The sequence below is a fragment of the Caenorhabditis remanei genome, chromosome I (assembly GCF_010183535.1).
Source record: "Caenorhabditis remanei strain PX506 chromosome I, whole genome shotgun sequence".
In the NCBI taxonomy this organism is placed as follows: Eukaryota; Metazoa; Nematoda; class Chromadorea; order Rhabditida; family Rhabditidae; genus Caenorhabditis; species Caenorhabditis remanei.
This window is the reverse complement of record NC_071328.1, coordinates 3,999,188-4,021,160: the sequence shown is the minus strand read 5'-3', so window position 1 is coordinate 4,021,160 and position 21,973 is coordinate 3,999,188. Positions and strand designations below refer to the sequence as shown.

Here is a 21,973-nt window from a genome sequence, read left to right as displayed (position 1 = left end):
TCTTCAATCTTCGGAATTAGTTCCATAAGTATTCTACAGTATACTAAAAAAGTTTTGGAGTTTATTTTCGAGAACGTAATCAAAAATCTTTTCAATTTTGGATGACAACAAGTTCAGAAGCGAATTGTCCGGTTGTGAAACGTTTTCAATATGCCCAGATCCCATTTATCCAATTTCAATTATAGTAGGAATTGTTCAGTTTGGTAGTCTTGATTACATCCTCTCTTTGAAACTCTTTCTCTAGTTGGACTACAAAAATACAGTATTGCACATGTACAACTTTCCGAGATTCAGATGCCAGTCCAATTCACAGCTGTTCATTTTTAATATCTCCTAGCTCCTGACAACTTCTTCTATTTCTGTTTTCCCAGAATACTCTCCTTCTGTGTTCTTATGGGCCTGTATATCACCTGTGTTGCCAGTACCTCACTTTACATTCATTGTCGCTTGCCTCGACTCGTAAATACACAGAATTCTCTATTATTGATTCTCACACACTCTACTTCTCTCGATTCTTTTCTCCTCTAATGAATTTGTGTTGAAGATGTATCCTCAGAAGAATGTATTGTATTATAACAAATCTAAGTTACCAGACTTCTAAAATCCAATTAATTGATTCTGAATCCACTTTGAATGCCCTCTTTCCTCTGTATAGTTTTTTGTGCTTTATACATCCATATAATTCTCTAGCGTTGAATATTCTTTACTAGCCTATCATCTCAATTTTTAGGACACTTTTCTGGCACAATGAAATTATTCAGTCTCCCGTACCTTGCCTACTCTCGAATCATCACTTCAATGAATCCGATCGAAGTCATTTCCCTCTCATTCTGTTCGAAAACATCGAGAGAAAGAATCAAACAGATACATTTTGATGTTCCTTTTTTAGGAATTTCTACAAGAGTTAACAACCGGAAAGCTCCGGTGTTTCAATTACGAATTACGGGATATCGACACTTATCGATTCCATTCGAAACTGCTCCACGTACGTCTAGGTGTAAAGGCCGAAGATTTACAGGGACTGCAGATGGAGTCAAACACTATTTCAGGTATGTTTCACTGTCTCAAAATGACAAAAATAGTCAAATTATTCAGATGCATTGAGGGCATGACTGGCACTGTTTTGTTTAGTAATATCCCGAAGAGTTATTTCAAAATAACCAATTACATTTTGGATTTAGTGCGAGCAAGTTTGCCTTTTCTTGTGTTGGATTTGAATATGATCGGCGATTTGAAAGGATTCATAACTGAACCATGCATGAAATCAGTTTCCGTAATAGATATTATTTCTGAAACTGTTACTTCTGAGAAACTGTCCGTCTTCTTCAATAACATAGAGAATCCGGTTAAAAACGTTCATATTCACTCTAAAGTTGAAGGACGAGTGTCTACAAGTATGAACATCTTTCAAACTGAAATATTAGTTTTTTACGAGAGTAGTTGGATTACAAGAGAACATTTACTTGGATTCAATGGAAACATTTTGTGTTTCAAAAAGCCTCATTTTGATATTGAAATTGTTGTTGAATTCATAAAACAATGGAGAAACGGAAATAATACAAAATTCATAGCACTCATGATGTCAGAGGTACCTGAAAAAGTTATGGATAAGGCTCGTTTTATTTCTGAATTCGATGCGAAACCATGGGATCCAGCGAAAAGAGAGAAACGTTCCATTTATGAGAAAGAGTGAGTTAATTCCTTTTTGAATCGACCACAATAGTCATTTTATTGCAGAATCACTGACGTACAAGACATTACTAGCGACTTATCGGAAGGATTCGATTTGGAGAGAGATGATGGATTACTGGCAACTATCTTAGTCGGTCCACCTGACTTATTTCAATTTTTCGTATGGCACAAACGATTTACTGTTGCAGAATAGAACCAATCGAAATATGCATGTTATTTTATAATTTTTCAATGCTGACTTCATCTAGATCTCTGGTAATAAAGCATGATGTGTTAAGGTTCTTATATATCCTGTTTTTCATGTTACAACGGATCTTCTTCGAAATTTGTCATTTTACAGATTTCAATCAATAGAATAAATAAAGTTTGAGTACAAGAAAATCAATCTTCCTCTAATTCCATAAGTATTCTACAGTATATTTGAAAATTGTTGAGGTTTATCTTCATAACCTAATGGAAAACCTTATCATAGTTTTAACTTCGATAACAGCAGGTTCAGAAGCGAATTGATCGGTTGTGAAACGTCTGGTTGCTAAATGTCCGTTTCAATAGGAACAGTTCCTAATTTTCTGGTTTTGAAATATAGTCGGAATTGTTCAGTTTGGTGGTCTCGATTAATGCATCTCCTTTTTTAAACTCTTTCTCCAGTTAGATTCACATTTGTTCATTTTTAATATTACCTGGCTCCTATTTCTGTTTTCCCAGACTCCTTGTGTTTTCTCTTGGGCCTGTCCTGTATTGGCAGTACCTCACTATCTGTTCGTTGTAGGATGTCTCGACTACACACAGAATTTATTGATTCACGCACTCCACTTTTCTTGATTCCGTTCCACCCAGAGAAGTTGTTTTGAAGGACTGTTCTCAGAAGTGTGCGATGTATTATAACAAATCTAAGTGACCAGACTTCTGAAATCCAATTAAATTATTCAGAATCCTATTTGAACGACATATTTTCTCTGTATAGCTCCGTGTGCTATCGATCCATATAGATGATTTAAATGTTCTCTTGCGTTGAAAATTCTATACTACTCTATCAACTCAATTTTCAGGACACTTCCTTGACACGATGAAATTATTCAGTCTCCCGTACCTTGCATACTCTAGAATCATCACTTCAATGAATCCGATAGAAGTGATTTGCCTCTCATTTTGTTCGAAAACATCGAGAGAAAGAATCAAGCAGATACATTTTCATGTTCCTTTCCTAGGAATTTCTACAAAAACTAACAAACGGAAATCTCCAGTGTTTCAATTGCGAATTACGGGATATCGACACTTATCGATTCCATTCGAAACTGCTCCACGTTGGGCTCGGTGTAAAGGAAGTAGATTTGTGGGAACTATAGATGGAGTCAAACACTATTTCAGGTATGTTTCACTGTCTCAAAATGACAAAAATAGTTAAATTATTCAGATGCATTGAGGGCATGACTGGCACTGTTTTGTTTAGTAATATCCCGAAGAGTTATTTCAAAATAACCAATTACATTTTGGATTTAGTGCGAGCAAGTTTGTGTTTTCTGGAGTTAGATTTGAATGTGATCGATGATATGAAAGGATTCATAACTGAACCATGCATGAAATCAGTTTCCGTAATAGAAATTCTTTCTGAAACTGTTACTGCTGAGAAGCTGTCCATCTTATTCAATAACATAGAGAATGCGGTTAAAACCGTTCATATTCACTCGAAAGTTGAAGGACAAGTGTCTACAAGTATGAACATCTTTCAAACTGAAATATTAGTTTTTTACGAGAGTAGTTGGATTACAAGAGAACATTTACTTGGATTCAATGGAAACATTTTGTGTCTCGAAAAGCCTCATTTTGATATTGAACTTGTTATTGAATTCATAAAACAATGGAGAAACGGGAATAATACAGAATTCATAGCACTCTTGATGACAGAGGTACCTCAAAAAGTTATGGATAAGGATCGTTTTATTTCTGAATTTAACGCAAAACCATGGGATCCAGCGAAAAGAGAAAAATGTTATATTTATGGAAAAGAGTGAGTTAACTCCACTTTTAACAGGCAACAATAGTCGTTATATTGCAGAATTACTGGCGTACAAGACATTACTAGCGACTTATCAGAAGGATTCGATTTCGAGAGAGATGATGGATTACTGGCAACTATCTTAGTCGGTCCACCTGACTTATTTCAATTTTTTGTATGGCACAAACGATTCACTGTAGCAGAATAGACCTAATCAAAATCTGCATGTTATTTAATAATTTTTCAATTCTCTTGTAATAAAGCAAGCTGTTTTAAGGTCCTCATGTATCCTGTCTTTTCGTTTTAATGGATCTTCTGGTTATAAGAAATCAGTCAATTTACAGATTCCAATGAATGGAAATAATCAAGTTTCAGTGCAAGAAAATCAATCTTCCTCTAATTCCATAAGTATTAAACAGTATATTCAAAAAGTATTGGGCTTTGTTTTCGAGAACCTAATCAAAAACCTTGTTATGGTTTTAACTGGTATAACAGCAAGTTCAGAAACGAAATGTCTGGTTGCAAAATGTCCGTTTTAATATGTCCAGTTCCCGATTGTCCGTTTTAGAAATATAGTCGGAATTGTTTTGTTTGGTGGTCTCGATTACCTCTCCTTTTTGATCTCATTTTCTAGTTTGACTACACAAAATACAGTCTTATAAATAACAGAAGTTTCTACTCTCCTTCCAAACATATGTCCCAACTTATCGAGCAATATGTTTGATATATCGGTTTTTTTGTGAATTAGGTAAATAACATCCCATTTGGTGAGCATGTCTAATTTTCAGAGAACAACCTTCCGAAATTTAGATGCAAATCTAATTCACAGCTTTTTTAAAAATATCTATCTTCTCCTGCCAACATCTTCTATACCTGCTTTCCCAGAATACACTTCTTCTGTGTTCTCTTCCATGGCCCTGTATTGCCAGTACACTCTATATTCATTGTGACATGTCCCGACTCATACACACACAGAATTCCATTATTGATTCACGCACTCCACTTTTCTCGATTCCTTTCCTTATGGCAATTTGTTTTAAAGGTGTATCCTCGGAAGTATGTACTGTATTGTAATAAATCTCAGTTACCAGACTTCTGAAATCCAATTAGTTATTTTGAATCATTTTCCCTCATTATAGTTTCGCGTGCTATAGAACCGTATAGATAATTTATATGCTCTCTCGCGTTGAATACTTTTACTATCCAAACCAGATTCTGAAATCCAATTAATTGATTCTGAATCCTATTTGAACGTCATCTTTTCTCTGTCATGTGCTATCGATCCATATTCTCTTTCTAAAATTTCTTTTTTTCTCTTATCTGAATCAGAGATGAGCGAAGGAGTTAGCGAAAGAATCCGTAAATTGGAGGAATAGTTTTTCTTTAGGACGGTAGAAAAAAGATTTCGATAGATGAAATTTGCAACACAAATTCGTCTATCGATTGGAAAAAAACAAGGCTCAGAGGCCATCTGGCGGAAGACGGAATATAGCTTAAATTACTGTAAATAGTTCAGTTTTTGATATTTTTTGACCCAATATTTTCCAATCGATAGACGAATTTGTGCTGCAAATTTTATCTATTGAACAATTTTTGCTCCACCAATTTAAGGATTTCTTCGGCTAACTCTTTTGCTCTGTTCTGATCTGAATGAATACATTATACGCTCTTGGATACATTTCAACGATTGTTAACTTCAAGGAACTACAGTGATACTAAGATGATCCGTTAGCTCTCTTGCGTTGAATCTTTTTCACTATCCTATCTTCTAAATTTTCAGGACATTTTTCTGGTGCATTTTCATGTTCCCTTCCCAAGAATGTCTACAAAACTTGGAAAACGGAAGATTCCTTTGTTTTAATCATGGGTTAGGGGATGCTTATGATGCGAGTTATGTAAACTAAAGTCAAAATAATCAATTAATAGTGAGGCCCCCTTGCTTGTTCTTCCGATTGCGTTTTTTTAATGTGCTCTCTTCGCTCTGCCAGGCCCTATATTGTCAATACCTAACTCTCTTTTCATTTTGGCATGTCTCGACTCATACACACAGAATTCTCTATTATTGATTCACACACTTCACTTTTCTCGATTCCTTTCCCCATGCCTTTTTGTTTTTAGGATGTCAGCTCAGATCTAAAAAACTACCCCTTTGAAATCTAGTTGAGTGGTTCCGATCCCTCTCCGGAAGCTCCTCTTTTCTGGATAGTTTCGTGTGCTATCGATCCATATTATCTTTTTGAAATTCTTGTTTCCATTGGCTCTTTAATCATATAACCTTCTACATATAACCCCCATTGAGCACACCATCCAATCATCTTAACTTTCAGCTCAATTCCCTGACACGATGAAATTATTCAATCTCCCGTACCTAGCATACTCTCGAATTATCACTATATTGTGTCCTGTAGAAGTGTTTTCCCTTTCAGTTTGTTCAAAAAAGTCAAGAGAAAAAATCAAACAGATACGTTTTCATGTTGATTATGCGGGAATTTCTACAAAAGTTAACAAATATAAAGCTCCGGTGTTTCAACTACAAATTTTGACGGGAGGTCGACACTTGTCGATTCCATTCGAAACTGCTCCACGTCCGGCTCGATGTATGGGAAGAAGATTCCCAGGGGCTATAGATGGAGTCAAACACTATTTCAGGTATGTTTCAATGTCTCAAACAGACAAAAATAGTTAAATTATTCAGATGCATTGAGTTCCTAGAAGGAAGTATTCTATACAGTGATATCCCACACAGTGGGTTCAAAATAACCAATTACATGTTGGATTTAGTGCGAGCAAGTTTGTCTTTTCTGGAGTTGGATTTGAATGTGATCAATGATTTGAAAGGATTCATAACCGAACCATGCATGAAATCAGTTTCCGGAATTGAAATTGTTTCTGAAACTGTTACTTCTGAAAAACTGTCCGTCTTCTTCAATAATATAGAGAATCCGGTTAAAAACATTCATATTCACTCTAAAGTTGAAGGACGAGTGTCTACAAGTTTGAATATCTTTCAATCAGATTACTTAGTTTTTTACGAGAGTAGTTGGATTACAAGAGAACATTTACTTGGATTCAATGGAAAAATTTTGTGCATCATTAATCCTACTTTTAATATTGAACTTATTATTGAATTCATAAGACAATGGAAAAACGGAAATAATACGCAATTCGTAGCACTCAAAATGTCAGAAGTACCTCAAGAAGTGATGAATATAGACCGATTTATTTTCGAATTCGATGCGAAACCATGGGATCCGACAAAAAGAGAAAAATGCTATATTTATGAGAAAGAGTGAGTTAACTCCTTTTTGAATAGGCTAGAACTGTTCTCTTCTTCGCAGAATCACTGATAAACAAAACATTGTTGCCGACTTGTCGGATGGATTTGATTTCGAGAGAGATGATGGATTACTGGCAACTATTAGAATCAGACCATCTGGCCGATTTCAATTTTTTGTTTGGCACAAACGATTCACTGCTACAAAATAGAACTAATCAAAATATGCATGTTATTTTTTAAATTGTAATAATACTTAAATGATAGGGGGTTGTACGGACCCGGAATATTATACTATTAGAGGAATAACCTTCTCATCTCTCGATGAGAATGGTAGGCTTCCTAAGTGTAGCGGGTTTTATCTCTGTAGGACACCACTTCAACACGTTGGCCATTTCTACATATTTATTCAATAAACTAAAGTCAAATAAAGATAAGAGTAATCAAAAACAGACCTCGAATACCCTGACAAGGAGCATTTTATACACTCCTTATCAGTAGTATTCTCGGTCAGAGAAACATCTAGAAAAAGGGGTTGACGTCAGAACTTGCGTCCATGACAAAATGTTTGCTTCATGTCATTCTCTGGGAATAAAGCATGATGTTATAAGATTCTTATGTATCCTGTTTTTTCTCTTGTAATGGAGTTCCTATTTATAAGAAATCCGTCAATTTACAGATTTCAATGAATAGAATGAATAAAGTTTCAGTACAAAAAAGAAGATCTTCCTCCAATTCTATAAGTATTCTACAGTATATTCAAAAAGTATTGGGCTTTGTTTTCGTGAACTTAATAAAAACCCAATTATAATTTTAATGTGGATAGTTCAGAAGCGAATTGTCCGGTTGTGAAACGTTTTCAATATGCCCAGTTCCCATTTATCCAATTTCGAAATGTAGTCGGGATTGTTCAGATTGGTGGTCTCGATTACATCCTCTCTTTGAAACTCTTTCTCTAGTTGGCAAGCACAAAATACAGTACTGCACATGTACAACTTTCTTAGAGTCAGATGCTAGTCTGATTCACAGTTGTTCATTTTTAATACCACCTAGCTCCTGCCAACTTCTTGTATTACTGTTTTCCCAGAATACTCTCCTTGTGTGTTCTCTTGAGCCTGTCTACCCACTGTATTGCCAGTACTTCATTCTCTATTCATTGTGACATGTCTCGACTCATACACACAGAATTCCATTATTGATTCACACACTCCTTTTCTCTCGTTCTGCTTCCCTATGACAAGTTGTTTTGAAGATGTATCCTCAGAAGAGTGCACTGTATTGTAATAAATCTAAACTTGCAAACTTCTGAAATCCAATTAATTGATACTGAATCCTTTTGAACTTCCTCTTTCTTCTGTACAGTTTCGTGTGCTATCGATCCATATAATTCTCTTGCGTTGAGAATGTTATACTATCCTATCAACTCAAATTTCAGGACACTTCTCTGACACAATGAAATTATTCAGTCTCCCTTACCTTGCCTACTCTCGAATCATCACTTCAATGAATCCGATCGAAGTGATTTCCCTCTCATTTTGTTCGAAAAAGTCAAGAGAAAGAATCAAACAGATACATTTTGATGTTCCTTTCCTAGGAATTTCTACAAGAGTTAACAAACGGAAAGCTCCAGTGTTTCAACTACAAATTACGGGATATCGACACTTATCGATTCCATTCGAAACTGCTCCACGTACGTCTAGGTGTAAAGGCCGAAGATTTACAGGGACTGCAGATGGAGTCAAACACTATTTCAGGTATTTTCCCCTGTCTCAAAATGACAAAAATAGTTAAATTATTCAGATGCATTGAGGGCATGACTGGCACTGTTTTGTTTAGTAATATCCCTAAGAGTTATTTCAAAATAACCAATTACATGTTGGATTTAGTGCGAGCAAGTTTGTCTTTTCTTGTGCTGGATTTGAATATGATCGGCGATTTGAAAGGATTCATAACTGAACCATGCATGAAATCAGTTTCCGGAATTGAAATTATTTCTGAAACTGTTACTGCTGAGAAGCTGTCCATCTTCTTCAATAACATAGAGAATCCGGTTAAAAACGTTCATATTCACTCGAAAGTTGAAGGACAAGTGTCTGCAAGTATGAACATCTTTCAAACTGAAATATTAGTTTTTTACGAGAGTAGTTGGATTACAAGAGAACATTTACTTGGATTCAATGGAAACATTTTGTGTTTCAAAAAGCCTCATTTTGATATTGAACTTGTTATTGAATTCATAAAACAATGGAGAAACGGAAATAATACAAAATTCATAGCACTCATGATGTCAGAGGTACCTGAAAAAGTTATGGATAAGGCTCGTTTTATTTCTGAATTCGATGCGAAACCATGGGATCCAGCGAAAAGAGAGAAACGTTCCATTTATGAGAAAGAGTGAGTTAATTCCTTTTTGAATCGACCACAATAGTCATTTTATTGCAGAATCACTGACGTTCAAGACATTACTAGCGACTTATCGGAAGGATTCGATTTCGAGAGAGATGATGGATTACTGGCAACTATCCTAGTCAGCCCACCTGACTTATTTCAATTTTTTGTGTGGCACAAACGATTCAGTGTTGCAAAATAGAACTAGTCAAAACATGCATGTTTTTTAAATAATTTTTCAATGTTTTCATTTAATTTTCTGGTAATAATGCATGATGTTTTATGGTTTTTATGTATCCTGTTTTTCATGTTACAATGGATCTTCTGGTTATAAAGAAATATGTCATTTTACAGATTTCAATCAATAGAATAAATAAACTTTGAGTACAAGAAAATCAATCTTCCTCTAATTCCATAAGTATTCTACAGTATAATTGAAAATTATTGGGGTTTATCTTCATAACCTAATGGAAAACCTTATCATAGTTTTAACTTTGATAACAGCAGGTTCAGAAGCGAATTGATCGGTTGTGAAACGTCTGGTTGCTAAATGTCCGTTTCAATAGGAACAGTTCCTAATTGTCTGGTTTTGAAATATAGTCGGAATTGTTCAGTTTGGTGGTCTCGAATAATGCATCTCCTTTTTTAAACTCTTTCAACATTTGTTCATTTTTAATATTACCTGGCTCTTATTTCTGTTTTCCCAGACTCCTTGTGTGTTCTCTTGGGCCTGTCCTGTATTAGCAGTACCTCACTATCTGTTCGTTGTAGGACGTCTCGACTACACACAGAATTTATTGATTCACACACTCCACTTTTCTTGATTCCGTTCCCCCCAGAGAAGTTGTTTTGAAGGACTGTTCTCAGAAGTGTGCGATGTATTATAACAAATCTAAGTGACCAGACTTCTGAAATCCAATTAAATTATTCAGAATCCTATTTGAACGACATATTTTCTCTGTATAGCTCCGTGTGCTATCGATCCATATAGATGATTTAAATGTTCTCTTGCGTTGAAAATTCTATACTACTCTATCAACTCAATTTTCAGGACACTTCCTTGACACGATGAAATTATTCAGTCTTCCTTACCTTGCCTACTCTCGAATCATCACTTCAATGAATCCGATAGAAGTGATTTGCCTCTCATTTTGTTCAAAAACATCGAGAGAAAGAATCAAGCAGATACATTTTCATGTTCCTTTCCTAGGAATTTCTACAAAAGCTAACAAACGGAAATCTCCGGTGTTTCAATTACGAATTTCGACGGGATGTCGACACTTATCGATTCCATTCGAAACTGCTCCACGTTGGGCTTGGTGTAAAGGAAGAAGATTTGTGGGAACTATAGATGGAGTCAAACACTATTTCAGGTATGTTTCACTGTCTCAAAATGACAAAAATAGTTAAATTATTCAGATGCATTGAGGGCATGACTGGCACTGTTTTGTTTAGTAATATCCCGAAGAGTTATTTCAAAATAACCAATTACATGTTGGATTTAGTACGAGCAAGTTTGTGTTTTCTGGAGTTGGATTTGAATGTGATCGGCGATTTGAAAGGATTCATAACTGAACCATGCATGAAATCAGTTTCCGTAATAGATATTATTTCTGAAACTGTTACCGCTGAGAAGCTGTCCGTCTTCTTCAATAACATAGAGAATCCGGTTAAAAACGTTCATATTCACTCGAAAGTTGAAGGACAAGTGTCTGCAAGTATGAACATCTTTCAAACTGAAATATTAGTTTTTTACGAGAGTAGTTGGATTACAAGAGAACATTTACTTGGATTCAATGGAAACATTTTGTGTTTCAAAAAGCCTCATTTTGATATTGAACTTGTTATTGAATTCATAAAACAATGGAGAAACGGAAATAATACAAAATTCGTAGCACTCTTGATGACAAGGTACCTGAAAAAGTTATGGATAAGGATCGTTTTATTTTTGAATTTAACGCAAAACCATGGGATCCAACGAAAAGAGAAAAATGTTATATTTATGGAAAAGAGTGAGTTAATTCCTTTTTGAATCGACCACAATAGTCATTTTATTGCAGAATCACTGACGTTCAAGACATTACTAGCGACTTATCAGAAGGATTCGATTTGGAGAGAGATGATGGATTACTGGCAACTATCTTAGTCGGTCCACCTGACTTATTTCAATTTTTTGTGTGGCACAAACGATTCACGGTTGTAGAATATAACTAATTAAAGTCTGCATGTTTTTTATTAATTGTTTTTTATTAGTTGTTGGCTTTATCTAATTCTCTTGTAATAAAGCAAGCTGTTTTAAGGTCCTCATGTATCCTGTCTTTTCGTTTTAATGGGCCTTTTGGTTATAAAAAATCTGTCAATTCACAGATTCCAATAAATGGAAATAAAACAATAATAGTAAAAGAAATCTCTTCCATCAAATGTTTCTGATCACAAATAATTCATTTGACCTGGAGATCAAATAGAACCCGCTGGAAGTTGAATTTTATTTTCTCTTTTGTTAATGCGGCACGGCCGACTGTTTGTCAGTTCAAGATGGATCACTACGACGACGACGACGACGAGTGCGTAAAGGAGGAAGGTCCCGGAGGAACTATCATGTGGTTTCCTCGCGATATCGTGGCTCATCCACGACTGGCGCCACCCCCTCCTGCTCGTCCTCCACAACAACATCAGCAACAACAGCAGCAACAACAACAACAGCAGCAACAGCAGCAACAACAACAGCAGCAGCAACAGCAGCAACAACAACAGCAGCAACAGCAGCAGCAACAACAACAGCAGCAGCAGCAGCAGCAGCAGCAGCAGCAGTTGCAACTGCCGGCCGCACCCCGTCGTCAACCTGCACCCCGTCAGCGCGGATTTGGCCTCGGGCACGGAAACGTGCAGCGCCATCGCAAGGTCCTTCGTGACAACATCCAAGGAATCACCAAGCCAGCTATCCGCCGTCTCGCTAGAAGAGGAGGAGTCATGAGAATCTCTGGACTCATCTACGAAGAGACCCGTGGAGTTCTGAAGGTGTTCCTTGAGAACGTCATCCGTGATGCTGTCACCTACTGCGAGCACGCCAAGAGAAAGACTGTTACCGCCATGGACGTCGTCTACGCTTTGAAGCGCCAAGGAAGAACCCTCTACGGATTCGGAGGATAATTTTATTATCCCTTCGTTTTCCAAAACAAATACCGAACCCAACGGCCCTCTTTAGGGCCACAAATCTCATTAATCCAAATTTATCATTGAATAAAGTCACTGTTTTCGTTTAAATTTAACTATTTCTAATGCTTACTTATTATTTTCATCGCTTCGAGATTCCAGTTGGTTGTTGTCATATACATTTGAGTCGTTGAGATGCCATCGACGCCAGCCGAACAAGAAGAAGTGACACCAAATCCGCGTATGAAACCTTTTTCAATTAAAAAAAGTGTTTTTTCAATTAATGTTTTTTTCGGATTTCGAATGACAATACCATTCTATTCTCCTCACTTCTCGTGGAAGTGATGTTGAAAACAGTAACAAAAATTGAATCAATCCGAGAAAACATTGAAAAAATTGATTTCTTTTTCGAGAAATTTCAATAAAAACATACATAAGATGCAATTAAGTTCAAGAATATGGATAACTTAAAATGGGAAAATTAGACAGTTCACAACCGTTTCAATTATCAGCAGAAATATGGATAAACTTAAATTTGAATAGGAAAAATACATATAATAAAAGTGGGAGGCATTACGACTAAAATGATGAAGAAAATGACAAAAAAAACGGTGAGGGGAGAAGGCGGTTGATCACAGTAGAGAATGATGGGTTGGAAAATGCATATAAAACATGAAAAGTGAGAGAAATCGACATAGAAAGGGCTAGAAATAGAGACAGAAGACATTCATGATACTAGAGACAGAGAAAAGAGTGTAACCGTAATTGGAATCCATTTGTTAGTGATGTTTTTTTCTGATTCAAAAAATGAAAATTATAGACATTTTAGATATCATGCCAAGGTACTTGGTACCCAATAAATCGGTGGAGAAATCATAAGAATTGGGAGAAGTGGGAAACAGGGAACAAATGAGGGGCCTAAATAGAAGAAAAGCGACTCAGCATATCACACAACAACACGTCGACTTTTGTCGTCTGGCGTCTCCATTCCTTGAATCCGACATGTCTCCTGGAACTGAAAGAAATCATCAAAAACTGAATTTATCGAAAAAAAAGCTTATTCGCGTTGAAACTATTAGCTTATTGCAGCCGCGCTCTAACGACATCGAAGAACATTGTGTGCAAAATTGAGAGACTCAGAGAAAAAGAGACATTTTCTAAGACGAAGTTGTAAAAAACTGTGGCGAGCTAATATTCGCTTTCGTTTGTGTGTATCTCTCCGATCCTACCGACCTCCCTACTGAACCCATTTTCTTCGAATTTGGACTAAAACATTGAAAAATTTTTCTTAATGAAAAAAAAGTATGTTCCTTTTTTCAAAACTTTAAAAATGACGTCTTCTGGGTCAAAACAACTGAATTTCAAGCCAAATTCGAAGAGAGAAAAGCAGGAAGCGGTCGGCAAAACCCGTGAAACGTCGGCTGCTCGCTTTTCTCAACACAGGACAGCATCTCTTCAGTGGCGCGTGGATAAAGGCGAACGCGCCGACCGTCCGATCTGGCAAGTTAAGCGACGGTGACTACAGTTAGTTGGTTCGAATCCGGACCCGAAATAATTGCGTTTTATCATCTTTTATATTTCATGAAATTCCATCTCTAATGAAGCTAGCGGCTGCATACACCGTCTGGTTAAAGAAAGCTCATCCAGAAAGCGAAATAATGAAAATTTGAATCGCGCTCTAATGAGACAAAGTTCCACCGCTCACCTTTCTTCTGCCTCCTCCTCGTGCTTCCACCTCTTTTCGGCGTCGTTTCCATATCATCGTCCGCCGTTCCGTTCGTTTCGAGTTTTCGAAGCCACTCGTCCGGTGACATTGGTTTCGCCTGTTTGTGTTGTGAGCTCTGAAAATAATACTTTGAGGGGTAAAGCATCGAAGTTCTCTCTTTTCAGCACTTACCTTCAACACCCTTTTGCTCGGTGACTCTCTCTGATGTTGAAGTGATCCGGCTTGTGAGGAATGTACATCTGCCGATACGTCTTCTTTCGACCACGTTCTCAGAATGTCTGCTCCCTCTTTTTGTGCTTCAATTCTTGCGGGTGTAAGTCCACTTCGATCACGAAGAGATTGACGACGAATCGCGCCTCGAGCGGAGAACGGATTGTCTCCAGTTGTTGCACCTTGTTGAGGTGATTCGAACTTCTTTCTCTTCTTACTTTGCCTTCTCGAATCGCGAACTCCGAATGCCAGTCGTCGACGTCGAGCTTCTGATTGAACCAACGTTGTGATCACTTGCTTCGTTGACAAGTCTTCACATAATTCCATTGGCGTTTCTCCATTCTTCGTCTTCGCATGAATATCTCCTCCGTATTGGCAAAGCAGTTCGATGAGATCGGGCTGGGCCCAGCAAGCAGCAGCGTGTACTGGCTGCCAGAAATCATTGTCTCGAATCAGAGGGGATACAGAACAAGTCAACAAGAAGGCGGCCACATCGTAATACCCATTCGCTGATGCCACGTGGAGCTGAAAGGGTTTACTGTTTTCTAAATACATAAATTTCTAAAAACTCACGTAAGTAGACCCATCTGGAGCTCGAACGTCAAGTTCTCTTCCTTGTTGATGCAACATCTTCATATCATCCAACATCGCCTTCTCCGGAGCACCTCTCATCTCATCAATATACGATTGTGTGATTCCTCTTGCAGCCATTTCACTTTCAATCACATCCAATGTCTCCTCATGATCACAAATATCGTATGGCATGTTTCCTTCGGCATTAACTGCTAACAAGTTGGCGCCGGCTTGAATAAGAATCTTTACAATATTAATATGAGCACAACAGGCGGCCGCGTGTAACGGTGTCCACTGTTCCGTATCCTGTGCATTCACATTTGCTCCTCTTTCGAGTAAAAGCAACATGATTTGTTGATTATCATCGATTGCACATTGATGAAGTGGCGTCAGACCATCATCGTTATGAAGATTCGGATTCGCGTTGTCGTTTAGTAATCGTTCCACTTCTGCGTAATCCGCTCGGCACGTCGCTTCTAGTAATTCCACTTCGGCGGCAAAATGAAGACGTTGGCGACGAGGTCGAGGTGGTGGAAGGGCTCGTTCTCGCTCCTCGTTTCGACGCAGTTGTAATAGTCGTCGCTGCCTGGAAAATGGAGAAAATAAGGAAATTCATTTTTTAAAGTTTTGCTTGTTTTTTGAGTATGATCGGAACATTTCCGAACAATCTATAGAAGTTAAAGCAAAATTCTCTGAATTTGGAAAGCTATTAGCTCGGCACAGTTCCCACAACTGCGCTCCACCGAAATGCCCTTGAAAAATATCTATTTTTCTCTGAGTCTCTCAATTTCGGTCACGATTTTCTTCGGTTTCGGTAGAGCGCAGTTGTAAGAAACGTGCTGTGCTAGTAACGTCCCTGGGAATCAGATAAATAACGCGCATTAACAAAATGAATAATTATTCTCTCAAAATCAGCTATATTTTCAGTTTAGAACTTTAAAAAAATTCAGCAAAAACCGTTATAACTCGGTACATTACGATACAGAGCTAAGACTTTCAGCAGGTATGTGCCCGGGTGGCGTTGAGCGCCTCGCATTTTCAGCCGAAATTTGAAAATGCGACGAGAAAGAGTGTGCGAAATGGAGAGACGCAGACACACTCTCTCGATTTTACACACTCTCTCTCGTCGCATTTTCGCCCACTTTGAAATCTTTCAGCGCCCAAAGCGCCTCCATAGGCACATCCCTGACTTTCAGTTTCAATAGTTGTATTACAGGATTTCTTCATTACAAACCTGGCGAGTGCTATTCTCTCCTGAGCCGTCATCCGCTCGATCTCGGGCAGCTCGGCGATGAGCTCCGAGTGATCCATGTTGTATTTTGTTCTTGTTCTGTATATATCAAATTTAGAATTATTCCCAAGAATTTCACTTACGATGGACCTCAACTTCAATATACACAGTTCTAACGAAACTGTTGAGACGATGACTTTCCGATTGTATTCAACCAAACGAGAGAAGATTCATTGGTGGCGTTTCTGAAAATAATTGTTAAATGTTAAATGATTGACTTTAAAAATTCAAAGGGAAAGCACAGAGCACAATGAATCAGAGAGGAGAAAAGGAAGGGGAATAAAGTACATTTCAATCCGAAATATACACAATATGAGAGAAGGAAGGAGAAGGAAAAAAGAACGAAAGGGGTTTCTTGTTTCGATCAAAATGACCGGAAATCATGAGAACGGAAACTGAGAAGAAAACGACCGAATATGGAAGAAAAAGAGCCTAAACTTTTATTTAAATTACTGAATAGAAGTGTTCAGATCACCAATTTCTTATTACTAAAACAACACTACGACGGACCTCGATCGGAGAAAGCGGGGAGAGATAGAATTGCCACCGGACGTGCAAAAAACCACTCGGGGAGACGGGTATTTTTTCTTGGGATCACAAAGTATCTCTCTCTTTCATCTGCATCATTCAATAAGCAACACTTCTTCAAGGGGCCACTATCACACTCTGGTCGATCGGTGGATGCAAGTAGAGGGGTTGGCGTCTACGTGTGTGTTGGGACCAACCGATCAGAGCTCACAACTGGCCAGCTGAGTGATTTTGAAGAATTGGGGTGAGTAATGAAGAAAGACAGATTGAACGAGATGAGAAGAAGGAGGAGCAAAAGGAAGTGATCATTATGAGATATTTCTGGATTTTTCAAGAAAAATAATTTCTGTTGAAATCTATAATTTGAAGTGTGATTACGAAAAATTTCCAAAAGTATTAGCTCGGCACAGTTGTTACAACTGCGCTCCGCCGCAAACGAGAAAGTATCGATGAGAGACGCAGAGTTTTTACTCGAGCCGGCTCAGATTTTCAGTTTTTGACAAATTCTCACTATTTTTCAAAAGTTTTTTTGTAAATTATTACGAAAATTAGTGAAAATAGGTCAAAAACTGTGATAATCTGTGTCTCTCGTTTGCGGTAGAGCGCAGTTGTAACAGGGATTTGGCTGCTAATAAGCCCAGAAAAAAAGAAATTTCCTACAGAAACATTCAGAAGTGTCGAATTTTAACGAAACTTATTCTTTCATCTCGTTTTCTTGGCAGAGAAATTTTGCTCAAAAAACTCGTTTAATGACGCAAAACTATCAGATCAGTGTCGCATGTGAAAACCATCTAAATATTCATACTCTATTTGCAAACTCATTGATTAATCAATTCTACGAGAAAACGAGGGCGTGTGATTTCTCTGCCGTCTCTCCACTCTCTCTTCGTCCATCCGTCGGTCATCACTATTATCATGTCACAACCGTCTCCTTATCAGAATGTATCGTGTCTTTCTTTTCATCGATACGATGAAAACCGCATTTCTCTCATTCCAATAAGTGGAAACGGGAAAAGAGAGAAATAGACAAGCGACGATTTCGGAATTTTTCCAGAGATTTCATTAAAAATTCGAATTAAAAACTTACAAATTACAAGCTGTAATATTGCTTCTCGCTCCGTTTCCAACCCCGATGTGTCTCCGAACTGCAAAAGATGGAAAATCAAGGTTTTTGAAAAAAAAAAAACGTTTCGTGTTGAAAATGCGAAGAAAAAGTATAAGCGGTCAATTTTTAATGAGATCTCTTCATCTTTTCATCAAATAAACTAATAGAGACACAGAGTGTGAAGCGAATGAAAACGAGAAGAAGAAAGAAATAAAAACGAGGGGAAAGAGTAAGAGTTTATATCAAAAAGGTGGCCTTTTCCTCCGGAAATTTGAGACGACCGCTGGAGAGATGATTCTCCTTATTCGCTTTTATTCCCGGAGCGAGAGAGAAGTTTCAGTAGAGATCAATGATTTATTGAAGAGACGCAGAGAGAGAATGAAATCGAGAGCAGGTAGAATACAAAAATGTGTTTTGTTGCGAAATATCTATAGATGGATGAGCAATATTTGAACATCTTTGAGAAAAAAAGAAACATGATTTATACTCAAAGTTGAAAAAAAAAATTATGTTACAAAATGAAGAGAAAGAAAGTTTTTGAACCACAAAAATATATTTCTTCGAAACCAATCTGTCAAAACTTTCCCCAAAATTTTGAACAATGGTTTCGTAGAAAATCTGGTCAAAACCGGTGTAAGTTGTTGCTGATGGGAGAAGGAAGAGAATGCTCTGGGAGCTCCCTTAGCGGCGGTATTGGTGGCTCTTGAGACGAACACGCGTGTCTTGTTTGCAAAAAACAATCAAAAGGGGAAACGAATGGGAGGGCAACGACGGGACGTCGATGGAGGCGAAACTAAGAGACAAAAATTGACTGGAGGGCAAGAAATGATAGAAAAGAACTAGAAGTGAGAGGTGCCACGAGATTGACCTTTGTTGTGTTGTTGTTTTGGGGAGAAGGAGAGAAGTTTTGATAGAGATGAAGGACTGGTTGAAGAAGACATGGAACATCAGAAGACACGTGATAACATGAGAAGAAGCGGGGTCGTCAAAGATTGGAAGGGATCTTCTTTCATAAGAAATTAGAGAATGATCATGATGAGAGGGATTAGAGAAAAATGAGAAAAAGGTTGAATGATATTAGCACGATACGCTTCTTGTAACCGCGCCCCACCGAAACCACAGAAAATAGTGTGCAAAATTGAGAGATTTAGAGAAAAACGACATTTTTCACGGACATTTCGGTGGAGCGCAGTTGACGTGTGCCGAGCTCATAAGACTTGGCATTAGCTCGGCACAGTTATTACCGAAATGCCCTTGAAAAATGTCTCTTTTTCTCTGAATCTCTCAATTTCGCACACAATTTTCTTCGGTTTCGGTAGAGCACGGTTGTAAGAAGCGTGATGAGTTAATAGTAGAGTTGAATGAGTTTTGGTTCAGTGGAATTCGGAATTTTCTTCAATTTACATATGAAAAGCGAGGGTTCAGTTTAGAAAATGAATACTCAGTATAGAATACAAACTAGTGAGTTGGATACAACTATGTTGAATATTCATGAACTTTCAGATGGATACTTTTTCTTCTTTTTTGAGCAGAAAGTGGGGTTTCAGACCAAATGTCTCTTATCATTGCAACGTGTGATAAAACGAGCAAGCGCCCACCATAGAGGTTGACTCAGAGAGAGGACCGATTCAATACGAGACGACAAACAATAATGACTAAGATAACGGGAAGAGAAAAGAACATTCGACAATTTCGTTTTATTAAAAATTTGAGAGATGATTGACTTCTTCTTCAAACATTTCTTCCAAATTTAGAATTCACAATTCTCAATTCGACACGGATATTCGACACCGAAGCGCACGCAATTCTTGTTTTCCACAATTTTTTCGAAAATGTGCAAAACATGCTTCCGTCGTCGCGGCCTATTCATGTCACTTTTCCGGACAAAGTTCTCATTAAGATTCTTTTTTCAGAAAGGTTCACAGCAATGACTCATTCTACTTCTCGGACTGGAAATGAGCTCAAAACGAATAAATGTTAGATTGATGGCAGACAAGGAAAGAAAAAACCCCTTGTGGCACATGAGAAACACTATTTCATTATCCGGCTGAGCATCATCGTCTCGGAGCCACTTGTGTTGCTCCAATGCTCTTTTGGGAGGCTTCAGAAAACGGGGAGAAGACAAGAGAAGATGTTGAAGCAAAGGCAGAGTTCGATTTTAATTAAAACCATCCATCGAAACTACGTTTCTCTTTCTCTCTCTCTTCTCATCCGGGCGCAGGGAGCAACACGGAGCTTCTTGCTCTTTTGTCAATGAAATTTCGGCACTCACACACAAAAAAAAGATAGAATGTGTAAGTTGAAGTGCGCAGAGAGTATAAGCAAAAAAGGAATGTAGAAAACTCTTTTTTCAACATCTCCGTAGATACAATGCCCACGTTGTCAAGCGTCTTTTTGTTGGTTGGTTGGTGACGATAGACAATGGAGCATTCTGAATTTCGAAAGATCGAGTCGACTACGTCGAGGGGAGAGAGGCAACAAGACCAGGTGATTCTGAATATTATCACCTGGATTTCTACCAAGAAACCCTACAGAATCGAAGACTTTGGTACATTCTCTATACTTCTAAATTTAGACTAACGAGAAACGTCTAGACTCCTATATCAATTGAGATGATACGTGTTGACCAGGTATAATGAAGAATAAAAGTGAGAAACAAGGTCTCTCCCCCCGGGGGCCACCAGATACCGGAAGCATAATAATTAGCGGCCGGGTGGTGGTGGTGAAGGTGGTCTGTCGGAGAGAAGAGACCTCCAGTCAATGATTGATCAGTCTGCGTCTGTTTCATTGTATTCCATTTCCTCCTTGTCTCTCTCTTCACTTGACGACCTTTCCCTCCTGTAGGGAAGAGAGTGAAAAGCAGAGGAGTGGCCGCTGTCGCTTGCGCAGGAGCAAAATGAAAAACGCAACAAAAATTCCAATGCTCGTCGCTTTGCGAACCTCGAATGGCAAACACAATACAAGAAGGGAGAACTACTTGAGATGGTATTAGTCTTTGAGCAGACTGACTTATCAGTATGAAACCAAAATATTGGAGGAGGAGGAACAGTTTGATCTCACTATGTGAATGGAACCCCGCCCCTTTCCCGCAATAAAAGTGACGTGATCTCCTCCACCAACCTTTGCGCCCAATTTGGTGTTTTGCATTCTCGTTTCCATCCTACCACCCTGTCAATACAAACAAACAATCAAATACTCTCTTCTACACCTGCACTATTTCACCTATGACCATATCGGCTTCTGAGCGAGAGCACACTCACCCGGTGTTCAAAATGAAACGAATCAGATTTGGGTGTTCCTAGAGAGAAATAGGAGAACGTGTTTATAAGAAGAAATGCATACGGAATCGATTGATCATGATCTATTCCTCTAGGTATTAACAGGATTAGGAGACGTTTTGAAACGGAAGTATTTCAATGGAACAGTCAATCAAAATTATGTATGTGGCGACTAGAAAAAATGCAAAAATAAATTTATTTTTGCAAAAACGAGTTGTCAGTTTGTAGACTTCAAACTGCTCAATTCTCAAAATCAGTGGCAAAATGAGATTTGCAAGAAACACAAAATTGTCGTCGGTGGGGGCGGATAATCCGCACAGAGCAGAGCAAAAGCAAGCGTTTTCCGGAAAAGGGCACAAAAAACTTGTGAATGTGGGGGTGTTCAGTGAGAAGAGAACCGAGGAAAGAAGAGAGAAAGAAGTAGGATTTTTATGAAAAAGACAGATTAGCCTAATTCTGAACGTGAGAGCTCAGAGATGGATTCTGACTGAAATGAGAGTAGCGGAACAAACGAAGAAGTGTTCAGAAGGGGTTCTATAGACATATTGTTCATAAGTATACGGCGGATAAAAGAGAAGATATCCTTTACGGAAATGTGGACATGGACACCATGTAATTTTCTGCCGAATATCGTTTCTCGGGGGTTTCGTTCTCTTTCTTTTTTTCATAATTGTTGACATACATTCGTTTCTCTTTCTTTTTTGGAATATGAAAAAAAAACACTTGATGATGAGGAGACGCAGATGGAGAAAAAGCCTA

The 21,973-nt window shown here is 38.0% G+C and overlaps 4 protein-coding genes across 4 annotated transcripts; 3 read left to right on the top strand and 1 right to left on the bottom strand.

Moving 5' to 3' along the window:
• Positions 1-1,576: 1,576 nt before the first annotated feature.
• GCK72_000602 (uncharacterized protein) lies at positions 1,577-7,174 on the top strand (the record flags this gene model as incomplete). Its single annotated transcript, XM_003109246.2, has 7 exons — positions 1,577-1,689; positions 1,738-1,826; positions 2,937-3,060; positions 3,107-3,405; positions 6,205-6,337; positions 6,384-6,977; positions 7,027-7,174. 7 exons carry the CDS (start codon positions 1,577-1,579, stop codon positions 7,172-7,174), a joined length of 1,500 nt encoding a protein of 499 aa, XP_003109294.2.
• Positions 7,175-8,414: 1,240 nt separating this feature from the next.
• GCK72_000601 (uncharacterized protein) lies at positions 8,415-9,552 on the top strand (the record flags this gene model as incomplete). The annotated part of the gene is made up of 3 exons (XM_003109155.2): positions 8,415-8,716; positions 8,763-9,356; positions 9,405-9,552. 3 exons carry the CDS (start codon positions 8,415-8,417, stop codon positions 9,550-9,552), a joined length of 1,044 nt encoding a protein of 347 aa, XP_003109203.2.
• Positions 9,553-10,418: 866 nt separating this feature from the next.
• On the top strand, positions 10,419-11,496 carry GCK72_000600 (uncharacterized protein; the record flags this gene model as incomplete). Its single annotated transcript, XM_053722580.1, has 3 exons — positions 10,419-10,723; positions 10,770-11,068; positions 11,411-11,496. 3 exons carry the CDS (start codon positions 10,419-10,421, stop codon positions 11,494-11,496), a joined length of 690 nt encoding a protein of 229 aa, XP_053591225.1.
• Positions 11,497-13,441: 1,945 nt separating this feature from the next.
• GCK72_000599 (uncharacterized protein) lies at positions 13,442-16,323 on the bottom strand (the record flags this gene model as incomplete). The annotated part of the gene is made up of 5 exons (XM_053722579.1): positions 13,442-13,518; positions 14,209-14,344; positions 14,401-14,964; positions 15,013-15,598; positions 16,247-16,323. 5 exons carry the CDS (start codon positions 16,321-16,323, stop codon positions 13,442-13,444), a joined length of 1,440 nt encoding a protein of 479 aa, XP_053591224.1.
• Positions 16,324-21,973: the final 5,650 nt, after the last annotated feature.